Genomic DNA, 20,278 nt, shown 5'->3' with positions numbered 1-20,278 from the left:
ACGCAGAACCACCGTCCACCACCCCGATCACCATGCCTTCCACCAACAATAATCCCTAATTGATAATCAATACGAGTAATAAATAAGTGAACATATTAATTTTACTAATTAATAAACCCTAATCATGAACATATTAATAATAATTGCTAAACAACAATATTTACTCCACTAATTGGCGAATTATAATCATTATTGAACATTTTAGAACAATTAGATTCAATCTTAGGGAAAAAGTACATATAAAACCTAATTTGTGCTTGTTTAGGAAAAGGGTATGATATGGAAAATTAATGAAAAAGTGTATGTGAAAGAGTAAAGTCCGTATGTGAAAAAGTAATTCCGTATCTTAATTCAATGCTTAATGATGATACACTTGTATTCTTTTCCTGTGTGATATATTATACGTTTTATTGTGAAAAGTAGGTTTCAGGTTCAAACTCTTCTCCTCCTAATCTGCGATGTTTGGCCTTGTTGCTCAGTTGACACAAAATGTAGATTATAAGACGTATATTGTACATGAAAAAAGACTTAAAATGTTTTTTTTAGGGAAGAATGTGAATCATTTCATTAATCCTCCTAGAGACCTCTAACAGTACTACAAGCCCTAAAATACTCTCCAGAATCTGCCCAATCCAAAACTTTATCAAATACTCCCAATATATTAGTCATCAGATGAGCTAAACCATGAGCAACAGAATTAGTAAATTACCGTTCGTAGAGAAAAACTAATCTGACTAATACCAAACACACATGTTTTTTTATCATCAATTCCATGAAATGTAATTATATAAATAAAAAGAATTGTAGAAATATTAAATTAAAACAGTCTTAAGTGAAATCGACCGTTTTTTTTATCGGGGAAGTGGTGATTGACCCCCATAACTTTGTACAATTGTGAAATTAACACCCATAACTTTCAATTGGAGTGATTAAGCCCTATAACTTACATAATAAGTAAAATTAAACCCCTTTATCAAAATCTCACGAGAAATTCAATTTATCATATCACAAAAATAAAAATGGCTATGTTCTTATGAAAAATCCGAAATAAAATTTTAAAAAAGTTCATAAAAAATATTAGCGTAAATTAGATAAAATAAAATTAAAAATATTTTACAAAAATCAAACCCAATTTATTATTTTTATATAATGTATAGATTTTTCAATTTTTTTTTTTATATAAAGTACAGATTTTCCAAGTTTTTGTAAAAAAATTTCAATTGCAAATTATTTTGTTAAGTAGTTGTGTTAAAATTAGAAGTTGGAATAAAAGATTTTCATAACAAGAAATATAAAAAATATAATAGAAGGGTAAAAAAAATATTCAAATATTTATATTTTTCAAAAAAAAAAAAATATTCAAATATTTATATTTTTATACAACACAAAATGCTAAAATAAATCAGTTGTACAAATTATACTCGTAGTCCACAGTAGACAAGTGTTATTAATAAATAATGGAAATGGATTACTCCGTATAATAATACTGGATTCCGCCACGTCTGGACCAAAACATTCCTTTCAAAAATCCTCGCCACCATTTCAGCACATTTCTCTCTCTTCCAAAACCCTTACTCTTCAAGCTCCACATCAATGGCGGCTTCCTCCGTCCCCGCCATAGACAGAGCTGAATCCTCACTTCAAGAAGAGCTAGCTCTACCTATCCTCCTTGCCGACCGCATCATCAAAGCCGCCGCCGAAGCTGAATCATCACGAGTCGAATGCGCTGAAATCGCGCGTCTAGCTGACGCGATCTCTCACAAGTTACGCATCACCGTACGCCTCACCTCTAACGCTGCCGTATACGACCGTCCTATCCGCCGTATTGCCGCCGAAACGTTGAAAAACCTTGAACGAGCGTTAACGCTTGTTCGTAAGTGTAAACATTCCGGAATTTTTCGTCATGTTTTTCTTACTATTACTTCTTCAATTGCTGATTTTAAGAAGGTTTCGAATGTTCTAGAATCTTCTATTGGTGATTTAACCTGGCTTTTATCGACTTATGCTGTTGATGATGATGATGGTGGTGATGATGGAGGAGGTGTTGCTATTCCTCCGATTGTGATTAATGATTCGATAATCGGGTGGATTTGGTCGTATATTGCGTCGTTACAGAGTAATCGTAGGTTAAATGATCGAATTGAGGCTGCGAATAATTTAGCGTCGTTAGCGAGTTCGAATGTTAGGTATCGGAAAGTGATTGTGGAGGAAAACGCAGTTTCGCCATTGTTAAAGCTTTTGAAGGACGGCGGTGGTTGTCCGGAAGCTCAGGTTGCAGCGGCGACGGCGTTGTGTTGGTTAGCGGAGAATGATGAGGAGAGGTGTAGAGCGATTTCGTGTGATAAAACCCTAGGAATTCCGGTAATTGTGCAAGTCTTAGGGGAGTCGTCGATGAGTGTGCAGATTGCAGTAGCAGACCTGGTGGCGAAGATTGCAGAGGCAGATAAGTTTGCTAGGGAGGATCTCGGGAGAGAGAATGTGTTGAAACCGCTTGTTTCGTGTTTAGTTTATGATTCGGATATGGATGAGTATAGGAGGTATCATAGTGGTGGTGGTAAGAGTAGTTTGAGCCTGCATTCTGTTGTTCAAACTGCTAAGAATAGAAATTATAGTTATGTCGATAATAGTGGTAGTAGTAGTGGCAGTAGTCATGGTAGTTATCATAAGATGAGCTCGAGTTCTTCTTTGGGAGGGGCGAGTCAGACTAATAGTAAGAAGGATAGGGAGAATGAGTCGCCTGAGGTGAAGCATAAGCTTAAGGTTAAATGTGCATTAGCTTTGTGGAGATTGTGTGAAAATAGTTTGTTGAATAGTCAAAAAATTGCTGAACCTAAGGGGATGTTTTGCTTGTCGAAAATTATTGAGACGGAGGAAGGGGAATTGAGGTTTAATTGTTTGATGACAATAATGGAAGTTACTAAGGTGGCTGAGGGAAATGCCGAACTTAGGAAAGTTGCCTGGAAGCCTACCTCTCCCCCTACTAAGGCTGTTCTTGACCAGTTGAAGAGGGTTGTTAAGGAGGAGCGTAATCCTGATTTTTTGATTCCGGCTATAAGGTCAATTGGATGTTTAGCAAGGATTTTCCCGGCTAAGGAGTCGGGGCTTGTTAGTTCGTTGGTCGGTAAGCTTGGGGATGGGAATGTGAATGTGGCTATTGAAGCCGCTATAGCCTTGACTAAATTTACCTGCCCTGATAACCATATTTGTGTTGAGCATTCAAAGACGATCATTGAATGTAATGGTGTTCCTCTTTTGATGAAATTGTTGGGTACTTCTGATCGTGCAAAGAGAGATGGACTTGTTCTCCTTTGTTACCTATCCATGAATGTTGGGAATAGCAAGGCACTCGTGGAAGCGAAAGCACTGAGAACCCTTGAGAGTGCTGTTCGTTCTGGGATGGCCCAAAATGCTGATTTAAGAGAGATCATTGCTAAAGCCATGCATCATCTCATGTTATACCAAGACGTACCCCGAGCTCATAGCAATTCTCTTGCCATGGTTTGAAGGGCGTAAATTTGGTTTCCAGGTACTCGTCTTTGTAGACTTGAATCTTGAATCTGTATTCTGTAGAATCTGTAAATTGTGTCTTCGTTGTTGTTGTTGTTGAAGGAAGATGAGTAAATGTTGTACGTTGTACGATTCATTTTGTGCTTATTTTAATAGATGGGAAATTGTTTCCCCAACGAATAACTTCCACGTTCTTCTGTAGCATGTACTTAGTGAATTCAATTTCTTATAAATCAACTTGAAATTTTTTTGAAATTTGTGGAGCTGATACCAACTGTTCGTTGTTTCCTGGTAGCTGGTGACTGGAGTATTTGTTGTTGTTGTTGTTCGTACCCTAGTTAGTCAAGTTTCTTTCTTCACGGTTGATTATAATCCCCATCTTGATAAACCCGTTATTATTGAATGAGCTTTGAAAATGGAAAATAGTGTTTTACTAATTTCACCAGGAGAACTAGCTTTTCTGCTGTTATTTTTCATAATTATTGGAGGACTATAGAAAAATGCGAGCGGTTATGCACTAGGGAGTGTTTAGTTGTTAGGAACTCTTATTGTTGTTTGGGTTAAAAAGCCCTTATGAGCTTACGGATGCAGATAGTTCCAATTGAATGTAGTCTACTGTTTTTGTGAGTTTTACTAACGGCCATGCTACAGATGAACCTGCTTTCTCTGTGTTCTCCTGACAGATAGTAGATTAGTTAATTATACGCTTTTTTCCTCTTTGCGGGTTCATTGCTAAAAGATTTCACTCCCTCATATGGCAAGGTTTGACAGAGTAAGAAGTTTTTCATAAATACTCCATTCTTTCCCTGGACAAATTATAGAAATGTAAAAAAAAAAATATAGCGGAATAATCTCCCTTTTCCATTTCTCCCTTCTAACCCTACTTGGGCCAGGAAGAATGGATACTTTGGCCATTTTCATTCAAAAAAGTAACTCAAATAAACATGAAAAATGAGATTGGGAAGATATCAGAGAAACAAAGGGAGCATTTTATTTGCTGACTGCAAATTCTTTTGGAACCAAGGATTGGAATTTTTAATTACCGTCTATATGGTGCCCCTTTTATTGTCAGTTTGTCACAACGGTTTGTTTGTTTGTCAGTTCGATGATGACCTGAGACTATCACGTATGGTAAACGATAATTTAAAAGGATTAGTAGTCCGGTATCCATCCAAATTTTGTGATTCAAATAGATGCTTTGTAAGCAGGAGTATTAGTTTGCTCAAAGCTGTTCAGAAAATTGAGGTAGTCAGTTAGCAAGAGGAAGGCAGTCATGATTTATGGGTAGTTAGGGGTTGTTCATGAAAACAAGCCATGCAAGTGACTGAAGTGTTTTACATTGTTATGCTCATTCATTTGTATGGGCCTTGGCAATTTTATGTGTCTAATGCTGTCTGTGAGCGTAACATGGCAGAGATATTTTGCCAGAGCAACTACCCAGATTGCCTCATGTACTAAGTGTTCCATTTCAGACATCCCCTATCCCGAAGGAGCCAGATGAGATCTGAAGGTACCACTATTACTTTCGGAATTATTCTCTATTTTTGCTCTTTTACAATTAGGATGACATTTTATTTAATCTTAATTATTCGCTTGCCTAGATTTGAACAGGAAGAAGTGCAAGATATATATCAAAGACCGATACCTCGCATCTGAAGTGGTTATGATTGTGATTCTGATCCAGAGGGCTGTACGTCTTAATCTAGGCAACTAAGCTTAATGACCGTATAAATAGAGAATCATGTCAGGAGGTAAGTTATGGGGGTTAAATGTACACTTTCTATTTCATATCCCATTTTGTCTTTTGTTCTTTAAAGTGGCAAGTTAGAGTTAGAGTTAGTTTGAGACAGTCTTACCAATAGATTGAAGAAAGACGTGGACCCAATTGTTTGATGGAGCATTGGGGCCTGCCCGTTTAGCATAAACATTAAGCACTGAAACCTGTGCTAGCCTGAATGTTTATATTCAGAGGCAGTACTATCTGTTTTAAGAACTATATGTCCACCAGCCACCAATGTGTAAATAGTACTACTTAATAGTTACCCGTCACACCTTTCCTCTTTTCTTCACCTATCTTCTTGATTCAAGATTTTTTAAAAATTCTCAAGATCGTATCTTAATACAAGGAAAATTTGGTGCTAATTACTGAGTACTTTATACACTTCTACAAACTACTACCTAATAAAAATAGTGACAGTACAAATTTTTAAAATCCTATGTCATAACCGCAGACTGGTTGCAGTTGTCGACTCCCTGATTTAAATCATTGCGCTACAAATGGCCCATGAAAGCCTTTTCTATCCTTTTACCGAGTTTACTGACATATACTTGAAGAGTACTTGTCTTGTAAATTACATGGAAGATAATACATCATTTTTTTATTTCAATATTTAAATGAAGCCTTGTGGATACGGAGAACTTATTTGTTTTATGCTGTGGAAAGTCAACTTTTGTTGAACTAATTCCCTTAAACAAAGCATTAGGTTGGATATGCCACAAGAAACTAAGTTTTAAAATAACCCATATCCTTTTTGAATATACTAAACACCTAATTGGCTAATTTCAATAAAACAGTTGGGAGCATGAATTATTAAGTGTAAATCAGATAGAAGAAAGTTGAAACTTCCGGAAATGAGAAACTTGATTTTAGCTTCAGCTTTAGTATGTTTGTTCCTAATGGCAACCTTTTTTCCGAAGAAGTGTTTAGCTGATCATGGTAATTAAGTTTGGTTTTGCTTCGCTATCCTCATGTTCTTTTCATGTTTAATATATTCATGTATTTCCTGTAGTTTTAGAGATTGACATTGTATATGTTCTTTATATCGCTATTTTTTGCCTTGAAAAGTTGGCATGCAAGAAGCATCATCACAGCCCTCAATTGACAAAGCAGTAAAGGTTATCAGGAAGATGCTTGTTCATCCACATTATGCAGCAGAGATGAAGCGAAGAAGAAGACAACCATGGAAGCCACCATCACCTAAACCAAACGGTTTGCATCATCAATTCATGCCACCAGGAAAGGATCAGCCTGGTCCACCCCCTCCTTATTAAGCTCCCAATCCCGAGTGTACACATATGTAATCTAGTATATTATGTGTTGCATTAAATAAGACTCTAAAAGCTTAATTGCTTTATAACATTTTGCGTTGGACATCCTTCTGAATATGACTGTTAAATTTGCTCTTGCTTCTTTCAAAGGATATTGTGTTATAAACGTCCTGAATTGGTAAATTTCTGATGAGATGGTTGAATGATGTTGGATTCTTCTATTTCTTCAATTGTGAGGAACTGAGGATTGAATTTCCTTGTAGTAATCCATCTGCCCTGAAATTAAGCAGCTAAGGTACTGATTTCTTCTGAATGATTCTTAAATTGTGAGAATGAAGACATACTATATTTTTTTTTTTTCTGAAGACGTACTATATTAACTACGTAATTTTTTTTTTTGGAATTCGACTAATTGTTCTCTGATAATTGATTGTTCGGTGGTTACCACCCAAGACATAAAGCCATGAGAGTTGTTTGCTTCTCATGGGAGGTTCATGTTCCTGGAAATAAAGAAACTCAAATTTAGTTTATTCCTGCAGTCCAAAATTTATTTACATGCTAAGACGTAGAGTTTTATTCTTAAGAGTAGTGGATTGTTCTATGGATGCAGATATCTTTGAACTGCTGTATACTTTTTACTTGAAGATTGTTTAGTTACTAAAAAATATGGGGTCGTGAACCACATGATATTTTCTTGTATCCATTTTCTTGTTGCAGGATTGTTTTTCTATCTTCTGCAAGTTATAAGATGCAAAATAACTGTTGTTTTAATAGTATGAAATCCAAGAGTTGGTCTCATACGAAGAATCGAAGATTGGCGTGCGTATCCAAGGGTTGGACTCGTCATGACTTTGATGGAAAGGTTTGCTGCTTGGGATGCATCCGACAGAACTTGTTGTCATTGGCGTTTCAATATTCTCATATTGGGTATTTCTCTACTTTTGTCTATTTCGTGCATTTAAGTATTTGTTAGAGGTCTACATTCTACAAGGTCGGTATCATCGACTACCCCGTGTAGAATATATGAGAATTTGGGGATACACTGTTTCAAAATATGTATTGTTGCGAATAATACCGTTTTACAGTAAAATAAGATGAATTTGGGGATATTGGATACAATATGCAACAATATCCTGATTGTTTTTTTTTGTTGTTTTTCTTTCTGTATTAAATAAACCAGAGTCCAAAGTCTTAGTTGTATTCTTTAGTGTAGACTGTAGTTTCAAGTTTCCATCTGGTAGTATTAGTTAACTCCTAAATGTTGACTCAATTATCATTTGCATATTACTTAATTGCTTACATTAGAGACCAAAGTAATCAAATTCCTGAGTCCACATTTGACTGCAAGTTCCTTAAGGCACAAGTGATAACATGTGACAAAAGATGCAAATATTTTATTAACTATTCAATTAAGTGTACTAATATAAATTGTGGGATTATTGTTGGGGCTTGGTATAGGAGTTGTTGAAAAAGGGTAAAGCATTGTATAATATAGCAACCTAGTAATATAATATTGGTATCCTGGCTTTTAAGGATGCCAACTTTACTTGCAAACAATGTGGCTTCAGTTGTAGTAATGTTCTTTTTTCTGACGATCTGGACCGCAGAACATGGTTTACCTGCTAATGGTGCACAATCGTCCTTTTCTATCTTCAATCATTGTTCTATTTGATATGTAGAAATAGAATTCAAAACGAATCGAAATAAATTGCTGACGAGTGCTGTTTTGTTTTTTGTTTTTTGTGGTGAATAGTTGGACCTCAGGATGTCTCACGGACCTGGGTTTACGAGGCTAGGATTCCGCCAGGTGAAACAACTAAGAGGATTTTAAGAATGAACCCGCCAGTACGTCGTCCATCAACACCGATAGGCAATCCCGCACCTCATGAGCACAATCCGAAATGTTGCCAAAGGGATACTCTGGCCAACCAACCACCCCCGCGTTTTCGTTAGTCATTTTAAACATGGCAAACATATTATGTTGTGTCAGGTCCATGGTGGTGTCAAGTACGGATGGGATAGTACTCACTACTCAGCCCAAATTTTGTGTTCTGCAAGTACTTCCTTTCCGACTTGCCGTTGCTTTTTACTCCTACAAAAAAATAGTAGTCCTTGTATTCCTTGATGCAGAGTGTACATTGCAATTTCAATCATCTGAGTAGTTGTTTTCATGAGTTAATAATAAATAGTCTGTTCATTGTACATGGTCTTCATTATTAATCTATAAGTAATTTTTAATTGTGTATTCCATAGTTCATTGTACATGCTTCGCGTATACTCGTTTACCCGATTTATATTTCTTTAATTTACTTTGTTGGTCAAACGATAATAAATTTTACCGATATTTTTCACATTATACCCTAGCTGTCTTGCTAAATGAAACGCGAAGTTATTATATTGCATATTTGCATCTCTGCATATATTTGTACTCTTTTGTGTAAACTAAGAGACAATTGTTGCCTTGTTGGCTTGGTATTAGAGTCGATATTCTTGATAATGCCAAAGAATTGGCTCATTACATGAACTTTCGACGTCAAAGGTACCAACAATTGAAGGCACCCTAGCTTTTGAATTTGCCAAATATACAGGCAAGTATTGTGGCACCAATTTCAGTAAGGTTCTTTTTCCTGATTATCTAGGCACCAGAACATTGTTTGTTTCCTAATGCTGCAATTACTTGGTCTCTCTGATATGTTGCTAACTTGCTGTAGAACAGGAAGAGATCTGAAATTGTTGGTTCCATTTGCTGGGAAAATTGGGTTGCAGGATATGTCGAGGACCTCGTCTCAGTGTATCACAATGCGAGGGATGGAATTTGGAAGAAAGTTGTTGACCACTTCCATTCTGCTAGCCATTCTGTCGAACTACCTTTCTACTGTATCCTGATTATTTCCTCGGTCATCTTTCTACCTGTATAAAGAAAAAGGAATAAAGTCTCCTATGTTGTTTCCATCAGGTAATATTAATCACATGACATTCTGAGTGTAGTCCTTCAAAAGTCAACGTTTTGTGACTAAAACTTTGCATTTGTTTGGATCATATGAACGTGGAATTTGTTTTTTTGCATTGGAGGGTAGTCCTTCAAAAGTCAAAGTTTTGAGACTAAACAACTGCATTTATTTGGATCATATGAACTTGGAATTTGTATTTTTGCATTCATACTTACCTCATCAATAAGGACTGCAGGTGTTAGCTAGCTAACTGGTAAAGTCACTAAGAAGTGGTACTCATGACCTAGATTCGAAACTCGTCAACATTAAAACTCCCACTGTGACCGACAAAAGAGTCTGTTGCGACTATTGAAACTATGTATTTGCCCTTATCGTAGAAAGTCAACTTTTTCCTGTAAGGTCCGTACAAAATGCTGGAAGTTGCTGAAAACATTCCGTAATTGTTTATTTTCATGTGAATAGTATTGTTTGGTAGCAGATCTCATAGGTTTATGTGTTTAAATATGCTTTGCGAGATTAGTTTTTACAGGTATGTTTGTGAATTAAGGCTTTGTTATCGATGTTCAGAAAAAGGTTAGGGACTTCTGAAACTGGAACAGCTGATTTCTTCTACAGCCATCCTGCCTCTGAAAGATGACAAATGTATTAGCCAAGTTAATGGCATCAGCTTTAGTAATGGTCTTTCTTATGGCCTGCTCTGCGACTCGGTTTACCCTACCTTCAGGTAATGTTACAGACTTTTAGCTCCTCATTCTGTTATTATTGTGTAATTTTGTTGAACCTCTTTTATCTATAATGATGGAAGTCATGGAACCTACCTTAACTGCACAGCACAGGTATATAGTAACTTGCAAACCACGCTCACTAAATTAGCCTAAAAAAGGGATGACCTGAGGTTAACTGCGAGGTTGTATTCCTTGGCGTGACTTCAGACTCAAGTTTCACTTATGTAGTAATAACTCCTTAATGGGGATACAATGCATACTAGTTACTTGTCTCGGCTAAAGACCGACACGATCAAATTGTTAACATTCACAGTTCTGATTAAGTCTGTTACCAACGCAAGTCAGGAAAGATTGACTATTCTAGTGATTACATTAATTTATCTCAATTAACTGTACTAATCTATATTGTGTGACAATATGTACTCTATGAGGAAAGTTGCCCTCACGGCCTTGTAGAATAGCGCTTCACCCAGTGACTATATGAGCTCTCTTGGCACCTGAACTATCTTTAATCCTTATTGCTAATGATGCCTTCTATCTGAATTTTTAACCCGTGGGTTGCTAACGTGCTTCTGTTTATGCCTTTGTTTGTTCTAATTGTCACGATAAGTTGGATTACATCATCGAGGACCTCGCTTTACAAGGCAGGGGGATCAACCAGTTGAAGCTACAAACAGGATGTTAAAAATGAACTCAGAATTGTATCCACCAACACCAGTATCCGCTATTAACATGAGTCCCATCCAACGAGGAAGTACTTCACGGTCCTCACCAAATTGTCATTGAAGGGGTATATGGGGAAAGCGACCATGCCCTCCTTTCTAGTTTCTAATTAGTCTACTAAGACTTGATAAATAGAATAGGTTGTGCCGGGTTCACATTATAAATGGCCGTCATGCACTCTTTCTGAATAAAACAACCGGTATTCAAGTAAGTACTCAACCGAACTAGATCTGGGTTTACTTGCTGTTCTCTTCCCCCATAAACTAAAAGAATAAGTCTATCCATAATTTTCCCTCCAAAATACTCTCATACTTATAAGGAAACAAATGTATTTATAGGTGCTACAAATTTCTCCATTAATAAGAAAACATATGTACAAACTTTAAAAGCTTTTGTAATTTTTTTTAAAAAAAAAATATTAAATAGTCACAAATAGGAAATATGAAAATTAGAGTTATACAATGTACAAATTTAGAGAGATACAATTATTAATGGCCTATTTAAAATAATGTTAGGTCCCTAAAACTCGAATAATTTGATTAAGAGAATCAATCGATTATAGAAATGAAAAAGGGTTAATGTTTTAACTTTCACAAAAAAATGTAATATAGAGCTTTATTTTCCTTGTAGTCATCCATCTGCTCTGAAATTGTGCAGGTATATGGTACTGGTTTCCTCTTAATAATTTTTAAATTGCAAGAATGAAGACATACTATTGTAACAATGTCATTTTTAAAAATCTGACTAATTATTCTCTGATAATTGATTTTCGGTGTTTCACCAAATACATAAAGCAATTATAGACTTATAGTTGTGTGCTTCTCATTGGAGATTCACTTTCCTGGAAAGAACCTCAAATTAGTTCAATCCTGCAGTCCAAAATCTGTCTACGTGCTAAGGCCGACGTGAAGTTTTATTTTTAAGAGCAATGTAGTGTTCTGTTGATGCAGAAATTCTTGAATGTCTGTATACTTTTACAGTTTCAGTACTTGAAGATGGTAAGTTACTCCAAAAATCATTGGGTTGTGAACTACGGAGTATATAATGTTGTATGGTATCCATTTATTTGTGCAGGTGTTGTCTTTAAATCCCAGGTCAGTTGTTTTCTAACTTGTGCAAGCTCTACGATACAAAATTATTTTTTCTCTCACAGTATAAAATCCAGCCATAGGTCAGTTGTTTTCTAACTTGTGCAAGCTCTACGATACAAAATTATTTTTTCTTTCATGGTATAAAATCCAGCTATATGTTGGACTCGTACTAGTGTCGAACACAGGTACAATCAAAGTGTTCAACTTATCACGACTCCTTAAGATGAAAAGATCTGCTGCTTCGGATGCATCCGACAGAGCTTGTCGGTAATTGGGGCTTTAGTGCTCTTCTGGCATTTTGGGTATTTCCTATTTGTGTCTATTTCATGCATTTGAGAATTAGGAACAAATTGTTACCAAAGATGTGATGTTGCGAGTGAGACCGCCCTACTGTTATAGGATGACTTTTAAGGTTCCCTGCTAAGAACTCAACATAAAATCTCTAAAACTTGCCTCAGTTTGATTAAAAATGTCCAGTAGGCCAGATGGCCAGTAGCTACGCTGTAAATTAGAAAAATATGCAACTATATCCTGATCTGTTTCTTGCTGTCTTTCTATCTGTAATTAAAAAACCTGAAGTCTGTATTCTTTAGTGTACACCGTATTTTCAAGTTTCCATCTGGTAGTATTAGTTAACTCCTAAATGTGGACTGGATTATCATTTGCATATTACTTAATTGCTTACATTAGAGACGGAGGTAATCAAATTCTTGAGTCCACATTTGACTGCAAGTTCCTTAAGGCACAAGGGATAACATGTAAAAAAAAAATACAAATATTTTATTAACTATTCAATTAAGTGTACTAATATAAATTGTGGGATTATTGGTGGGGCTTGGTATAGGAGTTGATAAGGGCAAAGCATTGTATAACATAGGAACCTAGGAAGTGAAAGAAACCAACTAGAGTGAAGGCATCCTTGTTTTTAAGGATGCCATCTTTACTTGCAAAGAATGTGGTATCAGTTGTAGTAATGTTCTTTTTTCTGACGATCTGGTCTCCAGAACTTTGTTTACCTGCTAATGGTGCACAATAGTCCTTCTGTATCTTGAATAATTGTTCTATTTGATATGAAGATATAGAATTCAAGCGAATCGAAATGGATTGCTGACTAGTGCTGTTTGTGTTTTTTTTTCTTTTTTTTTTTTTCCTCGTGAATAGCTGGACGGCAGGATGTCTCAAGGACCTGGTTTTATGAGGCGAGGATTCCGCCAGGTGAAACATCAAAGAGGATTTTAAGGGTGCACCCAAGACACCGTCCACCAGTGCCGATAAGTGATCCTGGGCCTCACGAGCAAGATCCAAACTGTTGCCACCAACCACCCCCGCCTTTCCATTAGCCGTCTTAGACTTGACAAACAGATTATGTTGTGTACGTCCGAGGTGGTGTCATGTACGGACGGGATAATCAAGCACTAAGATCAAACAACCAAGTACATAAACTGGTTAGCTTGTACTCAGCCCAAATTTAGTCTTCTGCATCCTGAGTACTTTCTTGCCGTTGCTTTTTACCTACAAAAAAAAAAAAATAGTAGTCCTTGTATTCCTTGATGCAGATTGTAGATTGCAGTTTCAATCGTTTTATGTCATTTTTATGAGTTAATAATAGTCGGTTCATTGTACATGGTCTTCATTGTTAATCTAAACGGAATTTTTGTTCGTGTCTTCCCTAGTTTTTGAGCTACTTATATCATGCAGGTGCAAACTAAATATTATTGCTTCACGTATACAGTATACTCATTTGCCCTATTTATAGTTCTTTAATTTACTTTGTTGGTCAAACGATGATAAATTTTACCAATATTTTTCGCATTATACCCTAGCTGTTATGCTAAATGAAACATGAAATTATTACTACTATATTGTATCTCTGCATACTTTTGTACTCTCAGTTGTTGCCTTGTTGGCTTGGTATTAGAGTTGATATTCTTGATGATGCCAAGGAATTGGCTCATTACAGGAATTTTCGACGTCAAAGGTACCAACAATTGAAATCATGCCTAGCTTTTGAATTTGCCAAATATACAGGCAAGTATTGTGGCACCAATTTCAGTAAGGTTCTTTTTCTTGACTATCTAGGCACCAGAACATTGTTTGTTTCCTAATGCTGCAATTACTTGGTCTCTCTGATATGTTGCTATAGAACAGGAAGATATCTGAAATTGTTAGTTCCATTTGCTGCGAAAGTTGGGTTGCAGGTTATGTTGAGGACCTCGTGTCAGTGTCACAATGTGGGGGGATGGAATTAGGAAGAAGGTTGTTGACCACTTCCATTCTGCTAGCCATTCATTCGTACTACCTGTCTACTGTATCCTGATTATTTCCTTGGTCGTCTTTCTTCCGGTATAAAGAAAAAGGACTAAAGTCTCCTATGTTGTTTCCATCAGGTAATATTAATCACATCACATTCTAAGGAGTGTATAGTCCTTCAAAAGTCAAAGTTTTGTGACTAAACAACTTGCATTTATTTATTCGGATTTGTATTTTTGCATTCATAGCTGAATAACCTCGTGAATAAGGACTGCAGATGTTAGGTAGCTAACTGGTAAAGTTATGAAAAAGTGATACTCGTGACCCAGGTTCAAAACCCGTTATCATTTAAACTGCCTCCATGGCTTACACTACACCAGAAGTATAATTTATTGCGACTTTTGAAACTGAATGTCTTTGCCCTTTTTTGTACGATGAAGTCAGCTTTTGCCGGTAAGGTCCCTACAAAATGCTGGAAGTTTCTGAAAATATTCGTCAATTGTTTTTTTCATGTGATTAGTATTCTTTGGTGGTCGATCTCATTGGGATATATGTTTAAAAATGCTCTGTGAGATTAGTTTTTCACAGGTTTGGTTCTGAATTAAGCCTTTGTTCTCGACGTTCTAAAGAGTTGTGACTTCAGGAGTTCAACCAGCTGATTGCTTCTTCAGCTATCCTGCCTCAACAAAATGAAAAATGCATTAGCTAAGTTAACGGCATCAGCATTACTAACGGTCTTCATTGTGGCCAGCTTTGTGACTCGGGCTTCCTTGCCTTCAGGTAATGTCACAGACTTACAGCTCCTTAATTCTTTTTTTTGCTAATGTGCACTATTGAATCCCTTTGATCAAATTTCTAAAGTCACAGTTCCGTTCGTAAGTCGCCATAATCTATATTTTTCTAATCACAAGATTTTTTTAGCATGAACAATAGGTCAATAAATAATCAGCAGCTGAAAGTGTGGGAACCGGATGAAACCCCGGATCATCTATTCCGTCTGATGCAGCAGGACACTGGAGGAGTATCGTGGCCTAGAATGGTCCCTACTTATACTAGCTAGCATGCTCCTTGTGTTTTTTAGTTTTCCTTTGTTCTCTCTTTGGCTTTTTTAGTTCCCTTCCGTTATCTTTTTGGGTAATTCCCGCTTCTTGTAACCAAAAAAAAAAAAAAAAAAAAAAAACAATCAGCAATGCAACATTCTTCAGCTTCTAAATATAGCTAGAAAATTGGTTCCTAACTTGCATTTGTTCATGCTGTTGTTTCTTGTTTGTTCTTAATGTCGCAATAAGTTGGTATGCATTATGCAGGTTTGGAGGACGTTTCAAGTACTTGGTTTTACAAGGCCGACAATCAACCAGTGGAAGCAACAAATAGGGTTCTAAGAGGGTCTTCCCATTAGGCCAGTATGGTATCCACCAACACCAGTTCGGAATCCTGACCCTAGTCAAGGCATAGAATCAAATTATCCTCAATGGACAATTTGGGGCTACATAGTACATACCATGCCCTCCTTAGTCTACTTAGACCAAATAAATAGATCGGATTGTGTCAGGTACCACTACTTAACTCATACGAATAATCAAATAAACGGGTTTTCAAGTACTCAACCCAAACACTGTCTACCACATTCTGATCTCAGTTTATTTACTGCTTTTTTAGTTGTAAAGAAATAACACAAATAAAGTCGTAACTGCTGCGTTCCTTGATGTATGAACTTGGAAGTTGTATTCAAACAAGGACTACTCAAATCAAAGTTGGAGTTGTCTCTTTTTTATATCAAGGTAGCATTTAGGCATTTAGCTATAAGACCCGTACAAAAGCTGTAAGTTAGCGGTAACAGATTTTTTTAAAAAAAATGGAGTTCTAACTCAAAGTATTAACAAAAATGGTTTTAATTTCAAACTAATTAAAAAAAACGGGTCCAAGTCAATTGTGCAGTGGTGGAGCAAGGGGGACTAGCAGGCGCGGTCGCCCCCGCTGGCGTTTCAAAATTTTGAAATTTTTACGAGGTTGCTTTATATTATAACCACTCTGCTCCCGTTGAAAATTTTCGCCCCGTAGCCTTCAAATCCTGGCTCCGCCAGAGGTTGTATTCCTTGTGGTAGACTATAGTTTCAAGGTTAACTTATGTGGTAGTAACTAGTAACTCCTTAATGTGGATACAATGCATGCTTAGGTACTTGTTTCGATGAAAGACCGACACGATCAAATTCTTAACGTTCCCGGTTCTGATTGTAAGACTGTTAAAACGCAACAGAAGACATGTCAGAAAAGATTTGACTATTCTTACTGCATCAATATCAATCTAGTGGCGCTCTATTATAAATATAAGAAGGTTGAGACTCGCACTAGTTGATAGCACAATCTCATTTTCCTATATATATATATATGAAAAATTACAAATAACCACCATGTATTTACGTATTTTTACAAATAACCACCACGTATTTCTGTTTTTACAAATAACCCCCACACTTTTATGTATACTCCCCAATCACCACCGTATATTTGACCCGAGACTCGTTTTTCATATTTTCCGACTATTTAATTAACGATTTAAGCGAAATATCAATATTGCCCTTATTTAATTACACTAAACCCAACATTTTCCCCAATTCTATCGAAAAAAAGGAACATACATCGGATGTACTACCTTCAACTTTTTTGTTTTTTGAGCATATATGTATTTTTTTTAGCTTATTTACTCAAACTTTATTTGTTTTTGAGCATATTTGTATTTTTTTCGAGCATATTAAAATTTTTAAGTTAGATTTTAATATTTTTTCCGTCAAAATTCAAATTTAACTAAACTTATAGTAATGTTTTTGAGTTTTATTGCAATTTTTTAGAGTTTAATGTTTAAGTAAATAAACTCAGAAACTTCATAGTAAAACTCAGAAACTTTAAAATAAAACTCAAAAACTTTATTAGAATGCTCATAAACTATGAAGTTGGAGGTAGTACATCAGATGTATAATCCTCCTACTGAATTCTATCACCCAAATAACACTACGTACATTTTCCCTTATTCAATTGAAGAACCGTAAATCCCAAATTCATTATATGAATTTGCCCAATAGAATAATGTCCCTGACCAAGCTGTAATACTCAAGATCAAATACAAGGGTTTCCCTGATATGATATGTGTGCTAGCTTCAGCAAGTTATTGAAAAAAACAATCACACTATATTTTCAACTTAAGATTTGTTTGGATAAATAAGGAAATTGATGGTTGTAATGAGAAAATAAGACGAGGTAAAGGGAGGATGAAGGAGTAGTGGGGAAATCTAGGGTTCCTCATCTGGAAAGACCATGTGAAGCATCACCTTGATATTTCGAACATTGGTCTGCATTAGACAGATACTTAGAAAGGTTAATGGAATTGGGGAAATTTATTATATGATTTTGGGGATTTTAGGCTCTTTAATTGGATTGTGGAAGATATTGTATTATTTGGGTGATGAATTGGGAAAAAAATGTTGTGTCAATGTAATTAAACAAGGGCAATATTGGTATTCCGTGTAAATTCTTAATTAAAGAGTCGGAAAATATGAAAAACGAGTCTCGGGTCAAATATACGGTGGTGATTGGGGAGTATACATGAAAGTGTGGTGGTTATTTGTAAAAACAGAAATACATGGTGGTTATTTGTAAAAATACACAAATACGTGGTGGTTATTTGTAATTTTTCCATATATATATATATACTAGTATTGGTGCCCGGCTTCGCCCGGGTTACCTCTACTTACCATTAATTTTTTTTCATTAAATAAAATTACTTAAATTTTCATAACTCATAAATTTATCACAAATATATTTTTCTATGACATATCCTAAAATTACGATAAAATAAATTTTGAGACAAATTCACTACTCCCGCTATTAATATTTTACTCTTATTAATGAAACAATAGTAATAACATTTCACTACTTGTCCGTAATCATTGTTACTTTCACTACCCCGCCGTAATTATTGTTACTATCACTATTGCCGCATTAATATTGATAATTTCACTACTCCCGCCGTAATTATTGTTACTTTCACTATTTCTGCATTAATATTGATTATTTCACTACTCCTGTTATTCTTTCTACCACTTTCACTGATCTCGCTGATAATATTGTTACTTTTACTATTCAAATGAGTGATTACTATCATATAACTATATCCAATATTACTACAATTTTTTTCTTAACTGACGAAATTACTTTTACTACTTAAGCATGCAATTTTAAGAGGATTATATATTTATATAAATATATTACATATATGTATTAAATCAAATCGAAAGAATTATGCAATATTATATATTATGGAATCTAATTTGAATTATTTATAACCTACTTATATTATATATTATATATTTGTATGTTAAATAAATAAAGTTTAATAAAATTGCATAGATTTTAAATTTAATATATAATTTCATGATGATAATAATTAATACCATAAGTGTGCATGTTTATAATAATTAATTATTTTATTTTAAGGAAATTGACCATCTTCTAGTCTTCTATAAATATTTAGGAAAATTACAAAGCATCTTCTTTCTTTTAGTCTTCTTGAAATTGACCATCTTAGTTAATTATTTTATTTTAAGGAAATTGACCATGTTTTAGTCTCTTACAAATATTTAGGAAAATTACCAAGCTTCTATATAATTTAATTTTAACCCAAACTATATAATATTTGCATTGAGATCCCTTAATCGGGTCCATCACACGGTGCTAGTGATTTAAAACTATATAGTATAATTAATTTGTATAACTTTCTTTAATTACATTGAAATCCCTTGGTTTCTGGAATTAATATATAGTATTGATATATATATATTATGAACTTAGAATTAGAATTTGTAATCTTGGATTCGTGCTAGATCAATAGGGACTAGTGAGACCATAGTTGTCGGCCCTTTTCAGACCGTGATTCCCATGTAAGGGTCTCTCTTAAGACAGCAATATTCGTCTTAAAATAAACATGTGTTAAATATCCTCCAACTCCAGATTGAGAATAAAGATACTTGAGAATGATATTCGTCTTAAAATAAACACGTGTTAAATATCCTCCAACTTGTATATATAGTCCTAAACATCTTCTTATTTTTGTCTCATCTATAATACTTCACCCACTTTAGGTTTAAGACATATATTACCGTCTTAAACAAGAATGTTTGCTCCATATGAAGTCAGCATCTAGCTGTAAGAGTGTAAGACCCGTTCAAAAGCAGGCAGTTTGGTGAAAAACCAATCGTTTGATCTTTATATTCTATCTACTTCTCCAAAGTCCAAATACGTCCGGCCTTGAAAACATGGAAAATGTATTACCAAAATTAATGGCATCTACTCTGTTAATGGTCTTCCTTGTGGCCAGCTTCGCAATTCCGTCTTCATTAGCTTCAGGTAAACGTTATATCGAATACTACGAGTAATATTTTTCAATAATCTTGTTCAATGTTCATATTATAGTACTACCACCAATTTTGTTTCAATAAGGTAGTTTTTGTCATGAATTGTTTCTTGACCTTCAAAATGGTACGCATATCTTAGAGGATTCGGCATGGCGTGTGAAAAAGACGGTTGTTAGTGGAGTCGAAGTACCGAAGAGGCGTCTAAGATCACCGCTAAATTCATGGCGGCCACCATCGCCACAAGCACACTTATCCGGTCATCAAGATGTTCCACCTCCTCCTATCTTGTCTCGGTAGCTGTACGTCTCCGAAATTTTCTCTGAAATAGCAGTTGGTTAATGTAATTTTCAATGAAATTTATTCGAATTTAGTTGCTTGTATTATTTAATAAATGTATCAACCACATTTTACTCTTTGATTTTGAGGGATTAGGATTTTCATTGTACATTTGTACTTGTATATATAAAATCGCAGGGATGTAGCAAATTGCCCCTATAACTTATGTACTATGTGCAAATTAACTCCTTAAGTTTTCATTTGTAGTAAATTTGGTCCATAAGTTTTAAAAAATATGC

At 35.3% G+C, this 20,278-nt stretch overlaps 1 protein-coding gene and 1 long non-coding RNA gene across 2 annotated transcripts; both read left to right on the top strand.

The window, feature by feature from the left end:
- The first annotated feature begins 1,593 nt into the window (after positions 1-1,593).
- On the top strand, positions 1,594-3,504 carry LOC141651110 (uncharacterized). The gene has a single exon (XM_074458833.1). It carries the CDS (start codon positions 1,594-1,596, stop codon positions 3,502-3,504), a length of 1,911 nt encoding a protein of 636 aa, XP_074314934.1.
- A 1,765-nt stretch (positions 3,505-5,269) lies between these two features.
- On the top strand, positions 5,270-16,064 carry LOC141653087 (uncharacterized). The gene is made up of 7 exons (XR_012547334.1): positions 5,270-6,223; positions 6,353-7,482; positions 8,309-9,511; positions 10,074-12,347; positions 13,207-13,490; positions 14,006-15,075; positions 15,603-16,064. It is a non-coding gene; the product is annotated as an uncharacterized LOC141653087 (long non-coding RNA).
- The last annotated feature ends 4,214 nt before the right edge of the window (positions 16,065-20,278 follow it).

This window comes from Silene latifolia, chromosome 4 (genome assembly GCF_048544455.1).
Source record: "Silene latifolia isolate original U9 population chromosome 4, ASM4854445v1, whole genome shotgun sequence".
Classification (NCBI taxonomy): Eukaryota; Viridiplantae; Streptophyta; class Magnoliopsida; order Caryophyllales; family Caryophyllaceae; genus Silene; species Silene latifolia.
This window is presented reverse-complemented; position numbering and strand designations above follow the sequence as displayed.

Coding starts and splice junctions, on each gene's coding strand:
- LOC141651110 (XM_074458833.1), top strand. CDS start 1,594: ATGGCGGCTTCCTCCGTCCCCGCCATAGACAGAGCTGAATCCTCACTT.